This window comes from Lynx rufus, unplaced genomic scaffold, assembly GCF_022079265.1.
Source record: "Lynx rufus isolate CCGP_SWC_20201006 ecotype Redwood Valley unplaced genomic scaffold, mLynRuf1.p SCAF_28, whole genome shotgun sequence".
NCBI lineage: Eukaryota > Metazoa > Chordata > Mammalia > Carnivora > Felidae > Lynx > Lynx rufus.
Genome location: NW_025814843.1, coordinates 421,238 through 445,177, shown reverse-complemented (window position 1 = coordinate 445,177; position 23,940 = coordinate 421,238). Strand labels below are relative to the sequence as shown.

The 23,940-nt window shown below is 46.1% G+C and overlaps 1 protein-coding gene and 1 pseudogene across 2 annotated transcripts in view; one reads left to right on the top strand and one right to left on the bottom strand.

Annotated features, from left to right (window-relative positions):
* The window catches only part of DHRS7B (dehydrogenase/reductase 7B), a 61,417-nt gene extending 37,735 nt beyond the window's left edge, over positions 1 to 23,682 (top strand). For both annotated transcript variants that reach the window (XM_047089836.1, XM_047089837.1), the window contains exons 2-7: positions 2,394 to 2,572; positions 7,102 to 7,211; positions 15,443 to 15,659; positions 16,294 to 16,386; positions 19,584 to 19,736; positions 22,378 to 23,682. In XM_047089836.1, coding sequence (XP_046945792.1) covers positions 2,394 to 2,572; positions 7,102 to 7,211; positions 15,443 to 15,659; positions 16,294 to 16,386; positions 19,584 to 19,736; positions 22,378 to 22,583 — 958 coding nt within the window. In that variant the 3' untranslated portion in view covers positions 22,584 to 23,682. The remainder of the gene's footprint in view (positions 1 to 2,393; positions 2,573 to 7,101; positions 7,212 to 15,442; positions 15,660 to 16,293; positions 16,387 to 19,583; positions 19,737 to 22,377) is intronic.
* On the bottom strand, positions 13,255 to 14,807 carry LOC124519529 (60S ribosomal protein L31-like; annotated as a pseudogene).
* Positions 23,683 to 23,940: the final 258 nt, after the last annotated feature.

Below are 23,940 nucleotides of genomic sequence, written 5' to 3'. Positions count from 1 at the left end.
ATTCCTGCCCCCTGAGAATTCATCCCTCCCATCCTTGGGAAACACTCCTACAGCCTCGGTCTTCAGGGGTGGGCCCCGTGAAGATCCCCAGGCAGCACTCACAAACCCATGAAACTGCAGAGGCACTGGTACCTGCTCTAAGTACCTGCTTCTGAGTACTTCCCAGGTGCCAGACAGAGGGTCCTAGGGTCCTAGCATTTCCCCCTGGGACTCGGCCTGACCTGTAAGCTCCAATACCTGGCCTCGGCTTCCAGCCGTGGGCAGGGGATGGTGCCATTAGTACCCTGGAAAAGAGCTGGGCACTTTAGAAGCCACTTTAATTGCCAGTCCATCCAAGTGTAGGCCTGACACAGTGTAGGGTGAGAGGGAAATGTAACCACTTAGCAGACAGTAGTTGGGGATTTTTCAGAAGTAGAATAAGTGGAGGTTGATGGGAAACAGTCATTTTTACAGGTGTTTGCTAAGAATGGTAATTTTTTATGGTGACCAAGAAATTGGATATATTTGGAAGGGCAGATGAAAAAAATAAACCAAATACTAAACTAGTTGAGTTGACAGTTCAAATCCGAGCAGAACTCTTTTGCAGTCGAGCAGTTTAACTTACATCAGGACAACTCACCCTGATCCTAAGGTTCGGGATCAAAGCCAACTCAGCCTATAAGTGGATCAGTGTTGGGGTTCAGTGGGTTCCTGGCTTCATGGTGTCCACGGAGGTGATGTTGTTTTGGGAATGGAAGCAGAAATGTATTTTTTTTAATATATGGAGTTGAGGACATGGGGCATTCAGCAGGTGAGTGATGGTTTTTATGTAGTTACTCCCAATCTGATGAATAATTAAAAGCTTTAGACTGGTTTGCAGGAGCTCTGCTTTTGGTTTCCAGTCTCTTCCTTCCTGGACAGGATTATTATGCTGATAATATCCCGGTCCTGGAGGTGGACTGGTGGGCCTTTTGTGTAATAGACTCAGCCTGTGTGTCAAATCGCCTTACAGGGCATCTCTTTCAAAGTGACAGACATGGTGTTGCTCCTCACTATTCTTGACCTTCCTTTAATCCTGTGTCTCCCTCCTGTCTTAGCTTGCTTTCGGCATAGGGGCATGGATGAGTGACAAGGAATCGAGGAAGGTTGGGGGAGCAAGGAAATTTGGGGGAGTTGTGTAAGGAATGGATGTGTTTCCTAAGAACTGACTGCCACTGATGCACAAATACTCCTGTGGCCCCCTGATTTCATCCGGCTGGCGGTGGCTCACCAGCAAATGTTCAGCGGGAACCTGGCTCGGTGCACGGCCGGACAGCCCACTTCACAGCCTAAGTCTGTGCCTATGCCTGGCAAAGGGCAGCTCCCCTGTGCACTGAATTCCCTTTGGGTGTCTGTGAGGCCTGTGGCCAGGAGGATGTTTGTGGGCCATCGCAGAGAACATCCAGAGGACACCCCATCCAGAAACATCTATCTGGTTAGGGAGGAGTATATAGATTGGTATAGTTTCCTCTTTCCCTTTTTTTTTTTTTTTTAATTTTTTTTTTCAACTTTTATTTATTTTTGGGACAGAGAGAGACAGAGCATGAACGGGGGAGGGGCAGAGAGAGAGGGAGACACTGAATCGGAAACAGGCTCCAGGCTCTGAGCAGTCAGCACAGAGCCCGACGCGGGGCTCGAACTCACGGACCGCGAGATCGTGACCTGGCTGAAGTCGGATGCTCAACCGACTGCGCCACCCAGGCGCCCCTCCCTTTTTTTTTTTTTAACATTTGTTTATTTTTGAGAGAGAGAGAGAGAGACAGAGTGGGAGCAAGGGAAGGGCAGAGAGAGGGAGACACAGAACCTGAAGCAGGCTCCAGGCTCTGAGCTGTCAGCACAGAGCCTGACGTGGGGCCTGAAGCCACGAACCGTGAGATCATGACCTGAGCTGAAGTCGGATGCTTAACCGACTGAGCCACCCAGGCGCCCCTTCTCTTTCCTTTTTAAAAAATGTTTTCTAGTTTCACAAATAGGGGTTGAAAATGATAATGGGCAAACCTAAGTTCCCCTAAATAGGCTTCTGAAGGGGATTCAGGTGAGCGTTGACGGGCCAGAGCCTCCTGGAAGACTCATAAGTAACTGGGTGCTGTGCCGAATGGCTCCCTCAGGTTGTTCTGGGGTTGCTGTGCGCCTGAGGGGCATCGCGAGGTCTGTGGCTTTGCTGTTTGCTCATGTCAGCCAGAGTGAGAAAGCAAGTTCCACGATGCTGAGCAGTCAGCATAGAGCACGGGGCCTAGAAAGACATTTGTTGCGTTCAGAACTAAAGTCCGCGCAAGAGAAATCTGGGCTCTGTATCAGTCTAGGGGGAGGAGGGCTGGCAGGTCCCTTGAGTTTTCCTATTTTGTCACAAATTCATTGGATTTGGGTTCTTTCAGGAAGAGTCTGCTGAAGGTGAGGGTCATGGATTTTATCACCTCTACGGCCATCCTGCCCCTGCTCTTTGGCTGTGTGGGAATCTTCAGCCTCTTCAAGCTGCTGCAGCGGATGCGAATGAAGGCCTACCTCCGGAACGCTGTGGTGGTCATTACAGGCGCTACCTCAGGCCTGGGGCGAGGTGGGTCCTGGGGGCAGTGCTGTCAGGAGGGGCAGGGAACTTGGCCCAGACTCGAGGAGCAGCTCGGCTGCATAGGTGCAAATAAGTGACACAGGCTAGGTGACTGGGGAACAAGAGTATGTCACTGTCTCTGGTCCACTTGGAAGAAGCAAGAGCTTAAGTGCAATGAGAAATGGTCCCTGACTTTCAGCATCAGTGTTGGGGGGTAGAATCCACGAGGAAGACTGTGGCGAACCAGACACTACGTGTCTCATCTAAGTGGGCAGCTGCTGGTTGTGGAAATAGGGATTTTTATGTGAAGGCTCCCTATTTTCAAATATGACAACTCATTAAAAAAACATTTTTATCTCTGTGAGGGCCAAACGAAATGTGCCTTTTCCTGGATTCAGCCAGCATCCCTAGTTCATGGCCTTGGTGTCCCCTTCTCCTCACCTTCCTGTCACTGGGGCTGTGCCTCTAGCTGAGCATGGCCTCGGCGGGACTGGAAACAGAATAAATGATACCTCAGCTGTGCCTCACCTGGGTTCTCCAGGTTAGTTCCATCTACTTTGGTGAACGCGGTGAGCCTCTCGGCCCCAGGAACTTTGTGCCGGGACACAGGCCCAGAGTCAGTCACCGCCCCCTGCCTCGTACGGATGAGTCTGTAGAGCTGCCGCCATTTCCCTTGCACACATGTGCATTGACTTTGGCATAGTACCAAGGACAAATGCAGGCACGTCCTATGGAGCTTCCTCCTTCTCAGCACCTGCACACGGAGCACACGACACCAGTATATCATCTGCATGGGGGCTCAGTTCCATGGAAGAAGGCCGAGAGGCACCCAGAGTCGTGGTAACCCCATCCCTGCTGCATCTGTCGGTTGGTACCATAGCACAGCCAGCGCTGATGGAACATCTCTGATTTATAAGGCTCTGGGCAAAGTGCTGGGACAAATAAAAGACAGGGTGCCTGGTCTCAGGTAGTTCACAGTCTGATGGAGAGGGGCAAGGACTTACCTCAGCATATTGACATTTCAGTAACGGATGCTCCCGTTGAGGCCCGGCAGACGAATGTGCTGGGTTGTGCTTTATCTCCCTGAATCCTTGCAGCTAAGATTCAGAGACTTGCCCTAGGACTTCTAGATTCAAACCCCATGTCTGACTCCAGGACTCCGTCTTGTATCACCTGTGGGGGGGATGGCCAGGGAAAGGAAAGCACGGGCCAACAGGGAGGGTGTTGCAGATGGGACCAGAGCAGGGAGCAGCATGGTTGTGCGGGGGTGGGAAGCACTTGGCGGTTGCAGGAACATAAAGGAGCAGACGGGGTCTCGTCTGCTGGGTAAGTGGCTTGCGGGCAGCCAGGGGGAGCCTGGGAAAGCTGCAGGTAGGTTCATCCGCATGCTGCTATGATGTTTTAGATGAGATCTCTGGGGGTGAACTCTGGGCCTGTCATTAGATATCTAGACCTGCGTGGGGACAGCTGCCTCCAGGCCCTTTGCCACAGTCGGTTCTCTGACCTTACTCAGCTACTATATATAGGGTAGTCAGCAGCCACTTCTCTTGATCTCAGAGAGAAGCATTTTTTTTTTAAGTCCTTGAACAGTATTTGAGAGTTGGCTGGGATGGAAAGGTAACTTGCAGGTACTCTGATATGGGAATGTTGGAGAAGGACACTGTCCTCTTTATCATTCTGCGGTTCCTCTTCTGGAAACCAAGACTGGGAAGGGAATAGAAAATATAACTGAAAGGAAAACAATACGTGTGTGTGTGTGTGTGTGTGTGTGTGTATCTCCTATATTAGGTCAGCCTTTTCCCAAATTCCAAATCACCCTGCTTATATTGTGTCCTATGTAACATGTTAGGGACAAGAGTCCATGGATCTCTCTCCACTCCAGCCAGTCAGAACGGGAACAGATTCTCACCCAGCCGTTGCAAGTACAGGCGCCACTGTTGGTGACGCCCAAGGAGGTGCTGCTGCACCTTAGCTTTCGGAGGAGGACGGCCACGGGTTGCCCTTGGTGGCTCTGCTCTGCCTGCCTGCCGTGTCAGCTGCTCTGAAAGTCTGAATTGTGATAGTCTTCAGATAGCTTTCTGTATTCCTCCCCTATTTTGTATATTTAAGCTCCATGAGCTTATCCTTGTAAAACAGTGAGACCATTGACTAAAGGAACAGAATGTTCTGCATACCCACTTTAGCCAGCGTCAGCCCTGAGGTTGTGAATAACTATCTTGATGTAGGAGGCCCAGAGTGCCTGCAGCACTGGGGAATCATCTGGCAGCCCTAGCTAGATAAATGGTGCTTTGGGACTGTTTTCCTTTTTCCCTTGACCCTCCTGCCTCCCTGTGTCAGCTTTTTCAAGAAATGAAAATGGAATCCTTGCAATCTGTTGTTTTCATTTCTGTCACTCCCTACACCGACTTTAATTTCCTCCTTTTTTTGGCTTTGCTGGGAAGCAAAGCTTAAGCAGCATGTACGTGACCATTTTCCAGAAGCTGTTTATATGCTAGTGTGCCTCTCCCCACCTTTGGTTCTGCGTGTCTGTACCCTGTGGTGGCACCTTACGACACGTCCATTGTGTCAGTCACGTCAGGATGAAATGGGGTGAGGAGGCTGGCCATGCCAGAGATTCCTCATCTTTTGGAATGATTTTGTAAACCAGACGAGCAGATCTAGCCTCAGGAATGCTGCTGTCTGGCTTTGAGGGCAGCCGCCACCCCCACCCCTGTGAGGCGTTTGCTGCTCTGCTGAGAAAGCACAGCAAGGCAGGCTCGGCAGGAGCTGTGATCCTGACCAGACCATGTGGGGACAAGCAGAGTGAGGGCTGCAGCCCTGTCTGGGTTTGTGCCCTTTGTCAGGATGAGCCAGTGAACAGACCAACCAGATCTTCAAAGAAGGTGATATAGCGCACCTGAAAATCCCTTGGTTTAGTCCACTTAGCACTTCCTTCCAGAAAAGTCCACCTGGAGACATACTAGGAGGTGCTGGTCTGAGGATGGTAAGTGAAAGCTCTAAGAGTAGCTAAAGGAGGAGCTGTAGAGTGAAAAGAGAGGGCTTTGCACAACAAGACAATCTAGATGTCAAAAGAACTTTCTCTGTTTTCCTGAAGGATGCTGGAGTTTCTTTTCCCTTCCTGTTTTGAGCCCTTCTAGCTTTTGACATTTTTGTGGGTGAAGGACTATCAGACCGGTACACCCTGTCTGGACTGACAACCTCCTCCTATCCCAACCGGGAATTGACAGACTTGATCTCTCAATATCCCCCACAGTCTAGTCCTGGTTCTGGAGGTCTCCCCTCCCTACACTTCCCCCTGGGCCTCAGGGGACTTACCTGTGACCCTTGCTGGGCTAGTCTTAGAGATGCCACCCCACCGCAGCTGGCCACAGAGCCTGCCTCAGTCAGAGGCCCCTCTCCCAGAGTCAGGGGAGCTGTGTTGATGAGGGGAAGCCAGGCCCAGGAGATGAAATGGAGAAAAGCCCTGCCAGCACCTGGTTCCTGCTGCCGGAGGCCCTGGGCAGCCACCACTCCTGCCCCTCCCCAGCCTTGGCCACTCTGCTCTTTTTTCTTCATTCTTGAGCAATCCCAGCATCCTCCTGGTCAGTCTTTTTGCTTTGCCCCAGTGTGTGTTGGGTCTCTTTTCTTGCCACCAAAAGAACGCTAATAGAGGTACCTTGGTCTCAGTTGATGTCCTCATCACTTGTTGCCTGGAATGTTGTAGTGGGTTCAGCAGAGCCTGATCGCCACAAGTCCTCTTCTCACCCAGCCGGAGGCAGCCTCTTAGACACAGCCTCCCTTACTGATCCTTTGCTGTTGTAGGCACCCGGCACGTTCAGCTCTTCTGACTTTGTCATTTCCCAGCCTAGCAAGGCTGACATTCTGTGTCCCAGATGTGTCTGTCCATGGCCCCTCAGGTGCTTTGCAAACTCTGCTCCTTTAGCCTTAAGCGCTTTCCAGAGAAACAGCCCCTCAAGGCCTCAGGACTGGGGTAGGGCCCCCCATCCCTTCTCAACAGAGTCCTGTGCCCCCTGTGCTTGTAGGAACCATCTACCCCCCGTAGATCTGTACCTGTTACATTGAAATGATTTGGGAAACAGCTTAGATTGTGCCAGAATGCAGGCCTCGGCAAACCACGGTCTCGCAGTAGCTGGTGCTGCCTGGTCGTTGAGTGTATCACTTGACCTCTTGGAGCTTCCTCAGCTGTGAAAATGAGGATAATGCTCACAGGGTTGTTCAGAGGTAAAGATCATTATGGAAAGTTCTGAGCATGGTACCTAACAAATCTGTCCACCAGTCTCGGCCTTCCACTTGGCTTGTGGATGTCTGTTGTACCACTGACCCTGAGCTCTCTCAGGACAACAACAGAGCTCATTTATTATTGGGGCCTTAACTCCTGGCTTCATGCCTGGTCCACAGCAGGGGCGAATACACATGTGTAGAGCATGTGAAGAAACAAATTCATATTCTGAAACATCGGGTAAGTTTGGACTGACCTGCACCGGGGAAGAAAGGCATGGAATCTCCTCAGCTGACAAGGTTCTTTCTTCTTCCCTTAGAATGCGCCAAAGTCTTCTACACTGCAGGTGCCAGGCTGGTGCTCTGTGGCCGGAACCGGGAGGCCCTGGAAGAGCTCACCAAAGAACTTGCTGCTTCTCTGGCCACCAAGGTGAGCCCAGGGGTGTGTTTGCCGTGGGCACGAGGTGCAGCGCATTGTCTGCAGGCATCTGAGGAGATAGCGGCCACTTGGGCTGCTGCATGTGCAGGGCACCCACGTGGTCACTCGGTGCCAGGGTAGGCAATGGGTCCCCACGGCCTGCGGAGGGAGAACGGTCAGACGGTTCAGATCCCCTCTCTGCCACTTACTAGCACTGCTCATTTAGGCGGTTCCCTCCGTGAACGCTTCCCCTCCGCCTTTACCTGGCTAATACCTAGTCATCTCTTTATGGTGGGGGGTCGGGGGAAGGTTGGCCATGACTTCTAAAGTTTTAATTGTGGAAAATGTACGTAACATAGTAACATGCATAGAAAGATGTACATTTAAATAAAATATTCACGTCATACTAATTATTTTAACCATTTATAGGTATACAACTCAGTGGAATTAAACACATTCAGAGTATGTGTAACTATCACCACTTTCTATACTTAAAACCTTTTTATCATCTCCAACAAAAATTCTATACCTATTAAACAATAATTCACTCTTCCTCCCCTCTCCCCAGTGCCTGGAAACCTCTATTCTACTTCCTTTCAATGAATTTGCCTCTTCTAGATGCCTTGTATAAGTGGAAAATACAGTATTTGTCCTTCTGTGTCTGGTTGTTTCACTAAGCCTTATGTCTTCAGGGTTCACCCATGTTGTAGCATGTATCAAAATTTCATTCCATTTTCATTCCAGTACTCCATGTCGGAGTGATATTCCAGTGTACGTATATACCACATTTTGTACATTTATACCACATTTTATTTCTCCGTTAATTTGTTCATGTGCATTAGGGTTGTTTCACCTTTTGGCTGTCATGAATAATGCTACTGTGAAGGGACCTGTGCACATATCTGTTTGGGTCCCTGCTTTCACTTTTTTTGACTCTGTACCTAAGAGTGGAATGGCCAGGTCATAGGTAGTTTTATATACAAGCTTTTGAAGAATTGTCAACTGTTTTCCACAGCAACTATACCATTTTACATTCCTACCAGCAGTGTACGAGGGTTTGCTTTTTCTACATCTTTGTCAACACTTGTTACTTTCCATTTTTTACTATTTTCTTAAAGTATACTCATCCTAGGAGATATAAAGGGGCATCTCATTGTGGTTTTGAATTGCATTTCCGTAATTTCATATGATGTTGAGGACCTCTTCATGTGCTTACTGACCATTTGTATGTCTTCTTTGGAGAAGCGTTTTTCAAGTCCTTCTCCCATCATTTTTAATCAGATTGTTTTTGTTGTTGAGTTTAGTTTTCTGTATATTCTGGATATGAATCCTTTATTAGATCTGTGACTTGCAAAGATTTTTTTCTCATTCGGTAGATTTTCTTTTCACTTTCTTAACAGTATCCTTTGATGAAGAAAAGTTTTTAACTTAATATAATTATTTTTAAAGTTTGTTTATATATTTTGAGAGGGATTGTTGAGTGCATAAGAGAGAGGGAGAAAGGGGGGCAAAGGGCAGAGAGAGGAGAGAGAGAATCACAAGCAGGCTCCACAATGTCAGCCCAGAGCCCAATGCCGGGCACAGTCTCATGGTGGTGAGATCATGACCTGAGCCAAAATCAAGAGTCAGATGCTTATCCGACTGAGCGACCCAGGTGCCCTAGAAAAACTTTTAATTTTAGACAGAGCTCAATTTATTTTTTTTGTCACCTGTGTTTTTGGTGTCATATCCATGAGGTTGTTGCCAAATCTAATGTTACGAAGATTTTCCCTGATATTTTATTCTAAGCAGTTCTATAGTTTGACACCAACATCTAGGTCTTTAATCCACTTGATTTAATTTTTGTGTATGGTGTCAGGTAAGGTTCCAACTTCATTCTTTTGCATGTTCATATCCAGTTTTCCCAGCACCAGTTATTGAAAACATTGTTCTTTCCTGCTTGAAATGTCTTGCCACACCTGTCAAAAATCACATGACCATGAATGAAAGGTTTATTTTTGGGCTCTCTATTTATTGGTCTGTATATCCGTCTTTATGCCAGTACCACACTGTTTGATGGCTGTAGCTTTGCAGTAAGTTTTGAAACCAGGAAGTGTGAGTCTTCCAGCTTTGTTCTTTTTTTTTTTTTTCAGTGTTGTCTTGGTTACTCAAGGACCTTTGAGATTCCACATGGATTTTAGGATTTTTTTCTATTTCCTCCAAAAAAAATGCTACTATTTTGATAGGGATTGCATTGAATCTGTACATCACTTTGGGTAGTATCGACAACAATGTTAAGTCTTCCGGTCCACGAATGTGAGATGTCTTTCCATGTATTTAGGTCTCCTTTAATTTCTAGCAGCCGTGCTTCGTAATGTTTATTTAGCATACAAATCTTTGACCTATTTAGTTAGATTTATTCCTAAATATTTAATTCTTTTAGGTGCGATTATAAATGGATTTTCTTTCCTAATTTCCTTTTCAGATTATTCATTGCTAGTGTGTAGAAACATAGCTGATCTGTGTGTGTTGACCTGGTACCCTGCAACTATGCTGAACTGACTTATATTAGCTGTAATAGCTTTCTCTGGATTCCTTGGGGTTTTCTAAATATGGAATCACATTCATCTATGAATAGTTGTCTTCTTCCTTTCCAGTTTTGGTGCGTTTTATTTCTTGTGTAATTGCTCTGATTAGAACTCTAGTACTGTGTTGAATAGCTGCAGTGAGAGCAAGCATCCTTGTCTTGTTTTTGATCATAGGGGGAACACTTTCCATCTTACACCATTGAACATATATTAGCTATAGGTTTTTCTTAAACATCTTCTACCACATTGAGGAATTCCGCCCCCATTCCTGGTTTTCTGAGTTTTTATCATTAAAGGGTGTTAGATTTTGTCAGGTCTCTTTTTTGCATCAATTGAGACAATCCTATGGGGTTTTTTCCTTTGTTCTATTAATGTGATATATTGATTGATTTTATTACGTTGAACCACCCTTGCATTCCTAGGATAAAACCCACTTATTTGTGGTGAATAATCTTTTTAAAATGCTGTTAAAATTGGTTTGCTAGTATTTTGTTGAGGATTTTAACATCTATATTCATAAAGGATGTTGGTCTGTAATTCTCTTGTGATGTCTTTATCTGAACTTGGTATCAGAGTAATGCTGGCCCCACAGAATGAATTAAGAAGTATTCTCTCCTTCCTCTTCAGTTTTTTGGAAGAGTATGAGAAGTGTTGGTGTTAGTTCTTTAAAGTTTGGTGAAACTCACCAGTGAAGCCATCTGGTGCATGACATTTCTTTGTGGGGAGGTTTTAAGTTATTGTTTTAATCTCTCTACCTGTTTGTTATATGTCTGCTAAGATTTTCTATTTCTTCTTGAGTCAGGTAATTTGTGTGTTTAAAGGAATTTTTTCGTTTATTCTAGGTTATCTCATTTGTTGGTATACAGTCATTCATAGTATAATCTTTTTTATCTAGGTAGGGACCCACTTCCATTTCTAATTTTTTTTAATGTTTTTTTTTTTTTTTAAGCAGAGAGAGACAGAGCATGAATGGGGGAGGGTCAGAGAGAGAGGGAGACACAGAATCCGAAGTGGGCTCGAGGCTCTGAGCTGTCAACACAGAGCCTGACGCAGGACTCGAACCATGACCTGAGCCAAAACTGGATGCTTAACCAACTGAGCCACCCAGGCTTTCATTTCTAATTTATTTCCATCCTATCTTTCTTTGTCTAGCTAATGGTTTTTCAGTTTTGTCGATCTTTTCAAAGAACCAACTTTTGCATTCATGATTTTCTTTATTTCTACTCTGAATTTTTTTTTTTATCTCTTCTCTAATCTGTATTATTTCCCTCCTCTGCTAGCTTTGGGTTTAGTTTGCTCTGTTCTAGTTCGCTAAGGTGTAAATTTATGTTACTGATTTGAAATCTTTTTTTTTTTTTTTTAATGTAGCCAACTACAGGTATAAATTTCCCTCTTAGCCTTGCTTTCTCTGCAACCCATAAGATTGGCTATGTGGTGTTTTCATTTTCATTTGTGTCTAAATACTTTCTAATTTTCCTTGTTATTTTTTATGAGTCAGTGGTTTTAAAGTGTGTTAATTTCTGCTTATTTTCTAGTTTACCTTCTGTTACTGATCTCTAGCTTCGTTAAACTGTGGTTGAATAAGACACTTTAAATGATATCTATCTTTTTAAATCTGTTGACATTTGTTTTGTGGCCTAATATATGGTCTCTCCTGGAGGATGTTCCATGTGTGCTTGAGAAGAATATGTATTAGGCTGTTGTTGGGTGGGATGTTCTGTATACATCTGTTAGGTACAATTGGTCTATAATGTTGTTCAAGTCCTCTATTTTGTAATTGATCTTCTGATTGGTTGTTCTATCCATTATTGAAAGTGGAGTTTTGAAATATCAAAATATTGTAGAACTGTTTGTTTCTCCCTTCAGTTCTGTTGATTTTTGCTTCATATATTTTGAGTGTCAGTTATTAGGTACATAGATATTTATAACTGTTATATCTGTCTGCTGTAATGACTATCTTTTTATTCTTACAGGCTTACCTTATTTTATTGTGCTTCACCAATATGGTGTATTTTACAAATTGAAGGTTTATGACAACCCTGTGTCAATCTAGTCTATCAGAGCCATTTTTCCAACAGCATTTGGCCACTTCATAGCTCTGTGTCACATTTTGGTAATTCTCACAATATTTCAAACGTTTTCATTATTATTAATTTGTTATGGTGATCAGTGATTACAATGCACTGAAAATTCAGATGATGGTTGGCACTTTTAGCAATATTTTAAAATTAAGATATGTACATTGTTTTTAGACATAATGCTATTGCACACTGATAGACTACAGTATAGTGTAAACATAACTTTTATATCCACTGGGAAACCAAAAAACTCATTTGACTTGTTTTATTGAGGTAGTTGCTGTCAGTGGTCTGAAAGCAAACCTGCAATATCAGGTATGCCTACATCCAATATCCTTTTTTGTCTCTTGTAACCTTTTATGATTTAAAATCTGTTTTGTCTGATATTAGTACAGCCACTCCAGCTCTCTTTCGGTGATTATTTACATGGAATATCCTTCTTTCATCCTTTCACTTCCAAGATAATTGTATCTTTAGATTTAAAATGAGTCTCTTAAAGACAGCGTACAGTTGGATTTTTTAAAGAAATTCCAGATTTTATCTGTCTTCTGATTAGAGATTTAAAAGTATTTATATTTAAACTAATTAGTATTAAGGAGGAACTTCTGCCAGGTTGCTTTTTGTTTTCTGTATACTTTACAGCTTTTTTGTCCTTCATTTCCTGCATTTCTGTCTTTTGTGTTTAGTTGATTTTTTTGTAGTGAAGTGTTTTTGATTTCCTTTGTATTTCCTTATGTGTATATTTGACAGCTGTTTTGTTTGTGGTTTCTGTTTTAAAAAATTTTTTTTAATGTTTATTTATTTTTGAGAGAGAGAGAGTACGAGCACGGGAGGGGCGGAGAGAGGGAGACACAGAATCTGAAGCAGGCTCCAGGCTCCAAGCTGTCAGCACAGAGCCCGATGTGGGACTCAAACCCACGAACTGTGAAATCATGACCTGAGCTAAAGTCAGACGCTTAACCGACCAAGCCACCTAGGCACCCCTTGTTTGTGGTTTCTAAGGGGATTAATAGCATACAAAAATTCTACTGTGGTACGGCTCTGTCCAAACCCATTTTCGTTACTCATGTCATAGATTACATCTTTGCATGTTACTTGCTCATTACCAGATTAATAATAGTTTTTAAACACATTTGTGTTTTAAATTATGTAGAAAGTAAAAAGTGGAGTTACAGACCAAAATTACAATAATACTAGCTTTCATAATTGCCCCTGCATTTACTCTCCTGGAGATCTTTATTTCTTCATATAGTTTTGGATTATACTGTTCAGCTTTCTTTTATTTCAAACCTGAAGGACTCCCTTTAGCATTTCTTGCAGAGCAGGTCTAGTGGTAACTAACTCCCTCAGCTTTTGTTCATCTGGGAATCTTAATTTCTCCCTCATTTTTTGAAGGATAGTTGTGCCAGATACAGAATTCTTGGTTGACAGTTTTTTTCTTTCAGCCCTTTTAATATATCAATCCACTGTCTTCTGGCCTCCAACGTTTCTGATTAGAAATCAGCTGATTATTGTATTGAGAATTGCTTTTATGTGAGAAGTAGTTCTCTCTTGCTGTTTTCAGGATTCTGTTTTTGTCTTTTGACAGTTTGATTATAATGTTTCAAGTGGGCCTCTGAATTTATCTAACTCAATGTTGAGCTTCTCTGATGTGTAGATTCATGTCTTTCATGAAGTTCAGAAAGTTTTCAGCAATTCTTTTTTTCCCCGGTTTTATACCTTTATTTGACCATCAGCAATTAGTTCTCATCTACATTAATGGTCTGTGGATTATTGGAGGTGGTGACAGATACATAGGTGACCAACATATAGAGCTTGTTTGGTGAATTTGCATCCTCATTATGTTTTCTGAACAACCAACCGCACATGGTTACTCATGTATGGAACATTTCTTATTCCCTTGGCCCAGATAGCTTTGTTGAGCCTGGTGTCAGTGTGCACATCTGGAGTTCCCATCTCCTTCATGGCAAATTTCTGGATCTCTTTGAGTGTCCAAGGGGCTTTTTGAAACCCACTCTATGCATGTGCTTGTGAATATTGATGATGTGTTCTCTGGTCCCTACCTCATTGATGAGAGAACGGCCCTTCTCGCCACCCTTCTTTGAGGGAGCCATTCTGCCAGGCCCCTCAGCAATTATTCTTCAAATATTCTATCTTCCCCTTTCTCTCTCTTATCTCCTTCTCAGATTTACACAGTGTGTTTATTGGTCCACTTGATGGCATCCCACAGATCCCTTAGGTCCTGTTTACTTTTCCTTATTCTTTTTTTCTTATTCTCAGAGTTAGTGATTTCAGATGTCCTCTCTTCAGTTTCACTGATTCTCTCTTCTCTGTGCTCAAATCTGCTTTTGAACTTCTAGGGTATTTTCCATTTTTGTCATTATACTTTTGAGCTCCAGAATTTTTTTTTTAATTTCTGTTTCTTTAATGATATTCTCATTTTGTTTATACATCAATTTTCTGACTTTTTCCATGTCTTCCTTTAGCACTTTGAGGATCTTTTAAGACATTTGCTTTAAAATCTGTGTCTAGGAAGTCCATTGTCTAGGCTTCCTCAGGTGTGTTTTCTGGGGACTTATTTATATTTTTGAATATCAGAATAATAAGTGTAACTCCTTTAAATCTATTGGAAACTATTTTAGCTAGTAGTGGTTAAAATAATGCAACTTGCATCCATACTGCGCCTCAGTGATCAGAGCAGCAATCCACCGTCAGAACACAATCCTGATTTTTGGAGACAAGGTCCTCATTGCCTACCTTGGCATCCTCAAGCTGCACCAGAGATGTGGGTAGCCTTTCCTACAGCGGCCTGCCACAGGGATGGGGGTGGGGAATGGAAAGCTACCACCAAGCTGATGGCTAGAATTGACCCAGATTATCCATAACTTGCTAGCCAAACACTGCCCCGGAAGCTGCAAGCATCAGATAGACTACAGAGTTCCAAAATTGTCATATCAGAGAGTTTCTGCTAGTACAGCGTCCAGGGGGAAAGACAGATTCCTAGAACTTCCTACTGTGCCATCTTCTCTCATTTCATACCCCCACTCCTTCTGCCTCTTGTTAAACTCACTTCCATTTGGGAAGTCCTGTAAGTTAGACGGCTCAGTTTTTCATTTCTCTGGCATCCAGTTCTTTACAATTAGAGAATCTGTCTGTCTTCCTCACTAGACAGTTTGCTTCTAGAAGACAGGAACCATGTTTGTCTTGCTTTTTGCCCTGTCCCCAGTGCCCGGCACATAGAAGATATATTAACAGCAACAACAAAAATGTTTCATGAACAAATGAATGAAAGTGACTTAACCTGAGAAGAATAGAGCCTCTGTTGAGATGTAATGGTACCATAGAGCACCATGCTGGCACAGGGCAGCAAGGGGAGGCTGGCTCTAGAAGTCATTTTCAGTTCAGGGGACAGGTTGCCCAGGTCAGGTGTGAGCACCATAGGCAAGATCCTTCAGGCCACATTTCTTTGGAAGACAGGTGCTAGAGCCTGAGCATGTCATGCCCAGCGGGCTACTCCCCACCCTCTGAAAAGCAGGGACATGTGGTTCACGTGCCTGTCACTCTGAAGATGCATTCGGTTTCTGTCATATTTGACCAGGTGCAGACACACAAGCCTTACACGGTGGCCTTTGACCTTGCGGACCCTGGGGCCATAGTTGCAGCAACAGCTGAGATCCTTCAGTGCTTCGGCTACGTGGATGTGCTCATCAATAATGCTGGCATCAGCTACCGAGGCGCCATTGTGGACACTACCCCAGACGTGGATAAGAAAGTCATGGAGACAAACTACTTTGGCCCAGTTGCTCTAACGAAAGGTAACAGTCCTGAAGTAAAAGAAAAAGGAGCAGTGCTATGTTGACGTTCTTTTTACTTTACTTGGTTCCTTTTTAGCTAAATGTTGCCCGTCTCCATCTATTTTACCCTGGAATGGGTGTTGTCATTAGAGCTTGGGTGTTTGTTTTCTCCAGGCTTTCACTTGCATTTTCTTTATCTGCTTTATAGCCTTAAATCAAGATGTTCTCCCCAGTGACACCTTTATTTATACAGCATTGTCCACCCCCCCCCCCGCCATTTCCTCTTCATGGTGTTTGGAAACCCACACAAAGTGGGGATATTTTTATGTTCAGCCATGGGCATCACTCAAGGGTAGAGGCTCTGCCTAGAAAAGGTGACTGAGCTGACTGACTGTTCCTAGTGATTAGGCTTCTGCCTGCCTCCCTCCTTGCTTCCTTCCCAGTCCTCCACTGGCCTCCTCCCTCCTGTTGGCAGTCTGCTGGGCACAGGGGACCTGAGAGTCCCAAGGAAGCGTGGTGCACCCCACTGAGAAGCCTTCCCTGTTCACCTCCCTGGCTCTGACTACATACAATAAGCAAGCTCGCCTCCTGTCAGTGTTAGCTGTGGTGACCAGAAGAGAAGTCCTGCCCTAAAGCCTCTGCTCTCTTTCTTCAGCACTCCTGCCCTCCATGATCAAAAGGCGACAAGGCCATATTGTTGCGATCAGCAGCATCCAGGGCAAAATCAGCATTCCTTTCCGATCAGCATGTGAGTACTTCCTAGTCTCTCTCCCTAGAGAGACTTTTCCCTCATGTTTTCTCGTGATTATAAAAATAACACATTTAGTGTCGCTGGGCAGATACTCAATACAGAGTGTGGGAGGGAATTGATCAGAATGTGCTCTGAGCAGGCCAGGCTTCAGATGGCAGCTCCACTCCTTACCCACCCCCCCCTCTCCCCCGCGTGACCTCGTGCGAGTGTCCTTGCCATAGTCTGCAGCTGCAGAAGGGAGACCGGGCCAGTCCCAGGCCAGAGGAGCCGCCGAAGACTGAGTTCCTCTCTGAGCGCTGGGGGAGAAGCGCCGGAGCGGTGCCGGGCCGAGGGCCGTGCGCGCCGGCCACCATCTCATTGTCGGTCTGCACCATCCTCACGGGCACTTCTGCTGGGTCACTTTGTGGCACGTGCCTCCAAACTTTTCTCGTGTGAGCAAACACACGGTAGCGTACAAACGTGGAATCACACTGTACATACCGTTTTGTGGCTTGCTGATTCCACCAGACGATACAGTAGTAATGCCTCGGGTAGATACGACGTGAGCTGTTGAGCCATCTTCCTGGATGCGCGAGGATCACGTGCCCTCAGTTCTTGACCGGTACCGATGATGTGCTACCCAGAACCTCCTTGAATACTTACATCTCTGGGCACTCGTGGGAGGGTTTCAGTAAGATAAACTCCCAAAAGTGGAAATATTAAATAGGACCAGGAAATTAACCCTGCCAAACTGACTTCCAGTTTGCACACTCACCTCCACGTACGAGTGACTGGGCCAGAGTTCTGAGATATCATTTCACTCCGCTGTCTACCGCCCTGTTGTACCGGCAAGCAGACGGAGTCTGGTTCTGTTTTGCTGAAAGATTTCAAAGGTGGTTTCACGGACCGCCCGGGGAACTCCTTCCTTTGCCCTGTGCAGTCAGTGCTGACGTCATCTGTTCTCACCTTCGAGTGCGGGCCTCCGCCTGGCGCAGCTGCGTGCTGGGCAGCGAAGGGAGGGAGGGCAGAGCCGGGTCAGCACTTTGCAAGGACCGTACCAGACATCCGGCCAGACGCTATCTGAACCGGAGCTGTGACAAAGACATCTTCTTTCTCTCCAGATACGAACCCCTCCTCTGCCTTGTGGTTCTAGTCGCGTATCCTTAGGCAAGTAACTTAAAGTCCCTGACCCTCTGTCTCCTTGCTTGTGAAGAGACTGACGGTTACCGCACACACTTCACAAGGCTGTGTTAAAGATGAGAGGAGACACCTGGAGACCAAGAGTCCTTTGTGAACTGTGGGGTTCTCCGTCCATAGCTGTTTCTGGGGTTGTTATTTCCCTGCTCACCAGCATTCCATTTTGACTCCCGGCAGCACAGGACAGCTCTCTAAGACAGCTCTAATGGTTCAGGAAGAAATATAATCACAAATGATAAAACAAATAAGGTGAAATGAAATAGATAAATCAGGGTAAAGGATATACAGTATTCTTTGTACTAAATTACTTTCAAACTTTACTTTGACTTAATCTTCCTGAATTTTGTTCTCCACTTGGCCTGTGGCTGCAGTAGGTCCCACAGAGTTGGTCTGGGCGCTTTATGACAAGCAGACTGAGTGTGGCGGTGTGCCTGGGCATGTTAGCTAACCCTGGTGAGCAGCAGTCTTCTTGACTATAAAATGGGAGAGCGGCCTTACCCGCTTCCCACCGCTGGTGGGATGATCCAGGTGGCCTGTCAAGCCCCGTGCCCTGCAGGTCAGAGAGGCTCACTAGTGACAGCCGTGGTGATGGTGGTAAGTCAGCCTGGCTGAGGACCTACGGCCTGGGACTCTGTGAGACTAGTCATCAGGGTGCAGCCTTCTATTTGGGGACCCCCCCCCCCGCCAGGGTGACTCTTCTCAGTCCTTGGGCCTGGGCTGCACCCCTGGGATCACAGCTGACAGGGGCAGCTCTCCCCACCCACCTACCCGCAAACTCCTCGTCCAGCCCCCAGCAGCTCGGCCCACACCAAAGGCGCTGGCCTGAGAAAGGCGCCGCAGGGAGGGCCGACGCTGGACTCTCTCACGTGCCTTGCCGGGACACTTCCTTGCTTTTTCCCTTCCTGCCATTTCAGCTGATGGATGCCCCTTTCCTATGGCTAAGCTACTTAGAACTCTGAATTGGAGGAAACTGATTTTCAGTGGAGATGCTGTGTGTTTCCCAAGAATGTCATTGTCGGGTCACTGTTGTCCCCCCTCAGAGCACCTTTCACCACACTGTGGAGCCGTGGCCGACAAGCTGCCTTGGCTCGACTTCTCCCAAGTGGAGCAGGATCGATGGCTCTTCCAGATGAAGCCACTTCATGGAAGTTTATCAAACAAAATACATAAGAAAGCTAAGCATGGATTTTATACACACACTCCCGTGCATGCAAGGATGCTCACTGGCAGCTCTGTTCAGTGACGAGACCTGGAGACAAGCCCGGAAGTTCCAACCCCTGAAGTCTCGTGGCCCATGGAGAGCATGGTGGGCCTGCACGGGTGCCACAGAGGCTATATGGTCTGTGTCACCAGGGGGAGAAAGCTACTGGCAGGAATAATATAAACAGTAGAGCTCGCTTCTGTTAAAAAAAAAATTAAGTGTAAAATCACATATATGTACATAGAGTATCTAAAAAGTAAATGCTGAGAAACCATTAGCATAGGTTATCTCTGGAGAATGGAATTGGAAGACAGAAGGAAGACTTTGGCTCTTATATCCTCTGTCCCACTTAAATGTTTCACTCATTAGACATTAAGTTGTGATATATATATGTTTTAACTCTTAATGTTAGAATAATTTCAGACTTAAAAGTTGCAGGAACAGTACAAGGAACTCCCATGTCGCCTTCATGTAGATTCCCCAGTTGTTAACATCTGACCATATTTGCTTTATCATATTCTGTATGTGTTGTGTGAATATATGCATGTATGTGTGTATATATGATTTATAATTTTTTTCCTGAATCATTTGAAAGAGGGTAAGGAATATGATGCTCCTTTACTCCTACACAGCAGGGTATTTCCTAAGAACAGGTATACACTGCACTTCCCTAAGTCAGGAAAAGAACACGGCTGTAATACTGTAATCTTAAATTGTAATATCAGTTTTTAAGTAAAAGCGAATGAATGGGAACGAATATGTGGGCCTGTCTCGGGCCCTCTCCCTCACCTGCATCTCTGGCCACAAACCTTTGCAGATGCGGCCTCCAAACATGCAACCCAGGCATTCTTTGACTGTCTTCGTGCCGAGATGGAACAGTATGAGATCGAGGTGACTGTCATCAGCCCCAGCTACATCCACACCAACCTCTCTGTAAATGCTGTCACTGCTGATGGGTCCAAATACGGAGGTGAGGCCCTAGTTTCTCTTTTCTTCCATGAAAAGTTGTCGGCTGGTGATAGTGAGATGTGCTTCTCTCACCTGATGATTCTTCGATTCTTTTTCATTTGGAATGTAATTTTTTTAAGTTTATTTATTTGAGAGAGAGAGAGAGAGAGAGAGAATGAGTGGGGGAGGGGCAGAGAGGGAGAGAGAGAGAGAATCCATGCTGTCAGCACAGAGCCCAACGTGGGGCTCCATGCCACGAACCATGAGATCATGACCTGAACCTAAACCAAGAGTGGGCACTTAACTTCCTGAACCACCCAGGGTGCCCCCGGAATATAATTTTAAAAAAAATTTTTAAAAATGTTTACTTATTTTTGAGAGAGAGAGAGAGAGACAAAGTGTGAGCAGGGTAGGGACAGAGAGAGGGAGACACAGAATCTGAAGCAGGCTCCAGGCCCTGAGCTGTCAGAAGGATGGGGGGCTCGAACTCAGGAACCACAAGATCATGACCTGAGCCAAAGTCGGGTGCTTAACCGATGGAGCCACCCAGGCGCCCCTGGAATATAATTTTTAAAACTAAAAAACTTGATGTATGGGTGTTGGTTATATATACTGTCGAATAATGGTCATTTACCACGAGCCATCCTTAGCCTGAGCATCACCATTGCAGCTGTTGGAACAGGGTCCCTGTTGGCCAGGACTCAGTCCTTAAAGGACTTTGAGGGCCAAGCTGAAATGCTGCCAGACTTTCCGCTCACCCATCCTCAGTGAATTAAAGTAAAATTAAAGTGGATTAATCGCATGGAAAGTATGGGTTGCTTGCCCCAAAAGATTCCCCACTCAGTGTGCTTGAGAAATGACTGATTTCAGGATACTCAAAGGAAAGAGCACAGTCTTCTGGGGTGACGCTGGGTGTACCGGTCTCAGATCTCCCATCTTGCTTCAGCCAAAGATGTGGTGAGCTGACCTGCAGTCACCACTAGTGGGCTGAATGGCCCGGCCCCAGCGTGCAGGCTCAGGCCAGCCTCCCGGGTCAGGTGACCCATGCACGCTATTGTCCTGGGAACTGAGTTGCTTTCCCACACTTGCGTGGGGCCTGCCTACCTCTTAAGTACTGACCTGCCATGTCCTGCCTCCCTGGATATGACCTTTTGGGCCTATGCTATGGTGTTCACCAGCGGCCTCCTGTTCCTGCACCCCACCTCGGCCAGACCTGAACTGCACATGCCCTGGATAGGCGCTCACTCAGCAAGTCAGCAGAAACCATATAGAGGCATAGAGCTAGAGAGGTTCATACTTATTTATACCTAGAAGAATCTCTTTTTTTTAAGTGTTTATTTTTGAGAGAGAGAGAGAGCAAGCAGGGGAGGGACAGAGAGAGAGGGAGACAGAGGATCGGAAGTGGGCTCCACACTGACAGCCCAGAGCCCAGTCCAGTGCTTGAACTTGTGAACTGCGAGATCATGACCTGAGCCAAAGTTGCCCCTGGAAGAATCTTTTCCAACTGAGCCACCCAGGAACCCCTAGAGGAATGGTTTTTTTCTTTTTAATGTAAAGCTCTTTTCCTTTTTTTTTTTTTCCAGTTTATTTATTTATTCTGAGAGAGAGAGAGCGTGTGCATGCGCACATGAGCAGGGGAAGGTCAGAGGGAGAAGAGGACAGAGGATCCTAAGTGGGCTCCAAGCTGACAGACAGCAGAGAGCCTGATGCAGGGCTCAAACTCACAAACCGTGAGATCATGATCTAAGCAAAGTCAGATGCTTAACCCACTGAGCCACCCGGGTGCCCCTAGAAGAATCTTTTTTAAAAAATTCCCTCTATGGCCTTTAAAAATCAGCAACTATCAGAAATCAATTCTGTGTTAACAAAAACACAAGGAGAATAGATATCGGTGAGGAGGCTCATGCGGTTTGGACAACTTACAAATAGTTTCAAATGGTCTGCACTAGTGGCCTCTCCTCTCTGGCTGCCAACTGGTTCTGCTTGGTCGGCAACATTGTCACATCACTAGGAAAGAAGGAACATCAGTTGGCGTCAACCTGCCTAACACCTCCTAACCTCCCTGAGCTGCCTCTGACACCGAAAACAAACCAAGGATTTCTTCCTGTTCCTTATCCGGTCACCACATGATGTGGGGAACTGGGACGTCTCTTCCTGACCCACCTCACTCTCAGTCTGGCCAGCTTGTCGTGCACATGAGGGGTCATAGTCTCCTCCTATCACCCGTCTGGCAGACCTCAGGCCAAGCTACCCCAGACAAATCAGTGCTGCAACACCCTTAGTTGGGCGTTCCGGTAGACAACAGTTCCCAAGGTCGGGAATCGGTGTGTGTGTGATTGCTCTTTGAGACCCCATCTGGGCTGGCCTTTGGCCTTTGTCGTGAGCCACCAGTTGTAAGCACTTACAAGGTCACCCATCTACCTCGTTTCCACATCTCCCCCACAGTCCCCTCTCCCCCCTCACACACACTGAGCTGCTGACGGCTTCCTCATTTCTTTGGAGTACGGAATAGTCAGGGATGGTGGCAAACCCCTTGCCTCCTGACAGACTGTGGCGAGGGCCCCATGATGGGAAATTCAGCCGACATCGGTTCATGTCAGCTCAAGTCCTGCGGAGAGAGACTTCTGCTTCTAAGTTCATGTGTTTCTTTGGTTTTATTTTAGTTATGGACAAGACCACAGCCCAAGGCCGAAGCCCCGTGGAGGTGGCCCGAGATGTTCTGGCTGCGGTGGGAAAGAAAAAGAAAGATGTGATCCTGGCCGACCTCCTGCCTTCCTTGGCCATTTATCTGCGAACTCTGGCTCCTGGGCTCTTCTTCAGCCTCATGGCCTCCAGGGCCAGAAAGGAGCGGAAATCCAAGAACTCCTAGTTGCACGTCTGAGCTGGGATAGGGGAGCAGCACCTGCCTGGGTACAGGTGCTGGACAAGGGACAGCTGTGTTTGTTGAGACTTTACTGGATGTTTGTCTTACGAGTGGGAAAGATGGAACATACATATGCTTGTCCCGAACTGAAGATCCCTGGCTAGGCCTCTGCTAATAGAATGAAAACCAAAAAGGCAACAACCTTCTTCCCAGGGATGAGGGGTAAACCTTACGGAACAAATGTGGAGCTCAGTTTAAAGTAAGAACCTGAAATAAATGAATGAGCAGTCAGAGGTGTAGTCCTCAAGGGCTGGAAGAACTATGCCTCCTTTGAATTCCAGCCTCCGCCAGCTCCTAGAAAGTGTTTCAGCCTTGAAAACAGAAGACATCCTGACGTCACCTGACCCAGTTCTCATATTTGACTTACCTGGACCACGTGCCTTATTGTTTTGGCAGAGGCACCTGCAGCACTCAAGGGAGAAGGCTGTCGTAAGAAGCCATCATCCATATCCATTTTCAGGGCTCTACAGTCCATCATCCAACATGACCAATGGGCTAATACGCCTTCTGTCTTCCAGCATAACCCAAGTGATGCCGGCTTTAGTTCCTAAAAGGAATTCCCTGTTTCCCCTGTAAACTCTCACCTCAAGCCCCGTAGACCAGGCCCCACTCCAAGCAGAAGACGAATTTATTAAGGAAACAGGCAAAAGGGAGAGGAAAACCCCACATGGTCCCGTGTATCCTCTAGGAAAGAAGACTCAGAAGCCTGGTCAGGTGGGGAGGGATTCTAAAGCGGCATCTGGTGCCTGGTGAGAGCAGTCATTTGCTAGCTGTGCCTGTTGGATGCCTGCTTCCACCTTTTTGATTTCTTAAAAATACATGCTTGAGGTTCAATGAGTGAATCAACTTCATATTGAAAGTCTAGGATGAAACTTTTCCTATTATTGAGGCTGAAAGTGGAAATTGTGGGTGCATTGTATGACTTTCCCAACTTGGAATAAAAATCTTGCGTATCATACCGGCACCTCGCACTGTGTCCCAACTCTGGTCCTATGGAGCTTGTGTTTTAAAAGCTATCCCTGAAATAAAAATGGCCAAAGCCACAGCCTGTGGTTAGTGTTTGAGGCCGTCAAGTTTCCTGAGAGCGGCAGCATGAAGAGTGGGGCATTAGATCTGGTGATCTTCCCCAGCTCCCACCATGGGCCTGAACATTCCAAGGGCCCCTGGTTGAAATGTGGATATAGACATATGGGTTGGCTCTTCATCTTCCAAATAAACCATCTACTTCCCTCCAGACATGGAACAGGGAGACCTTACTGTTCACATCAGGGCTCTTAGAGCCAGGAAAGAGCTGGACCCAAGA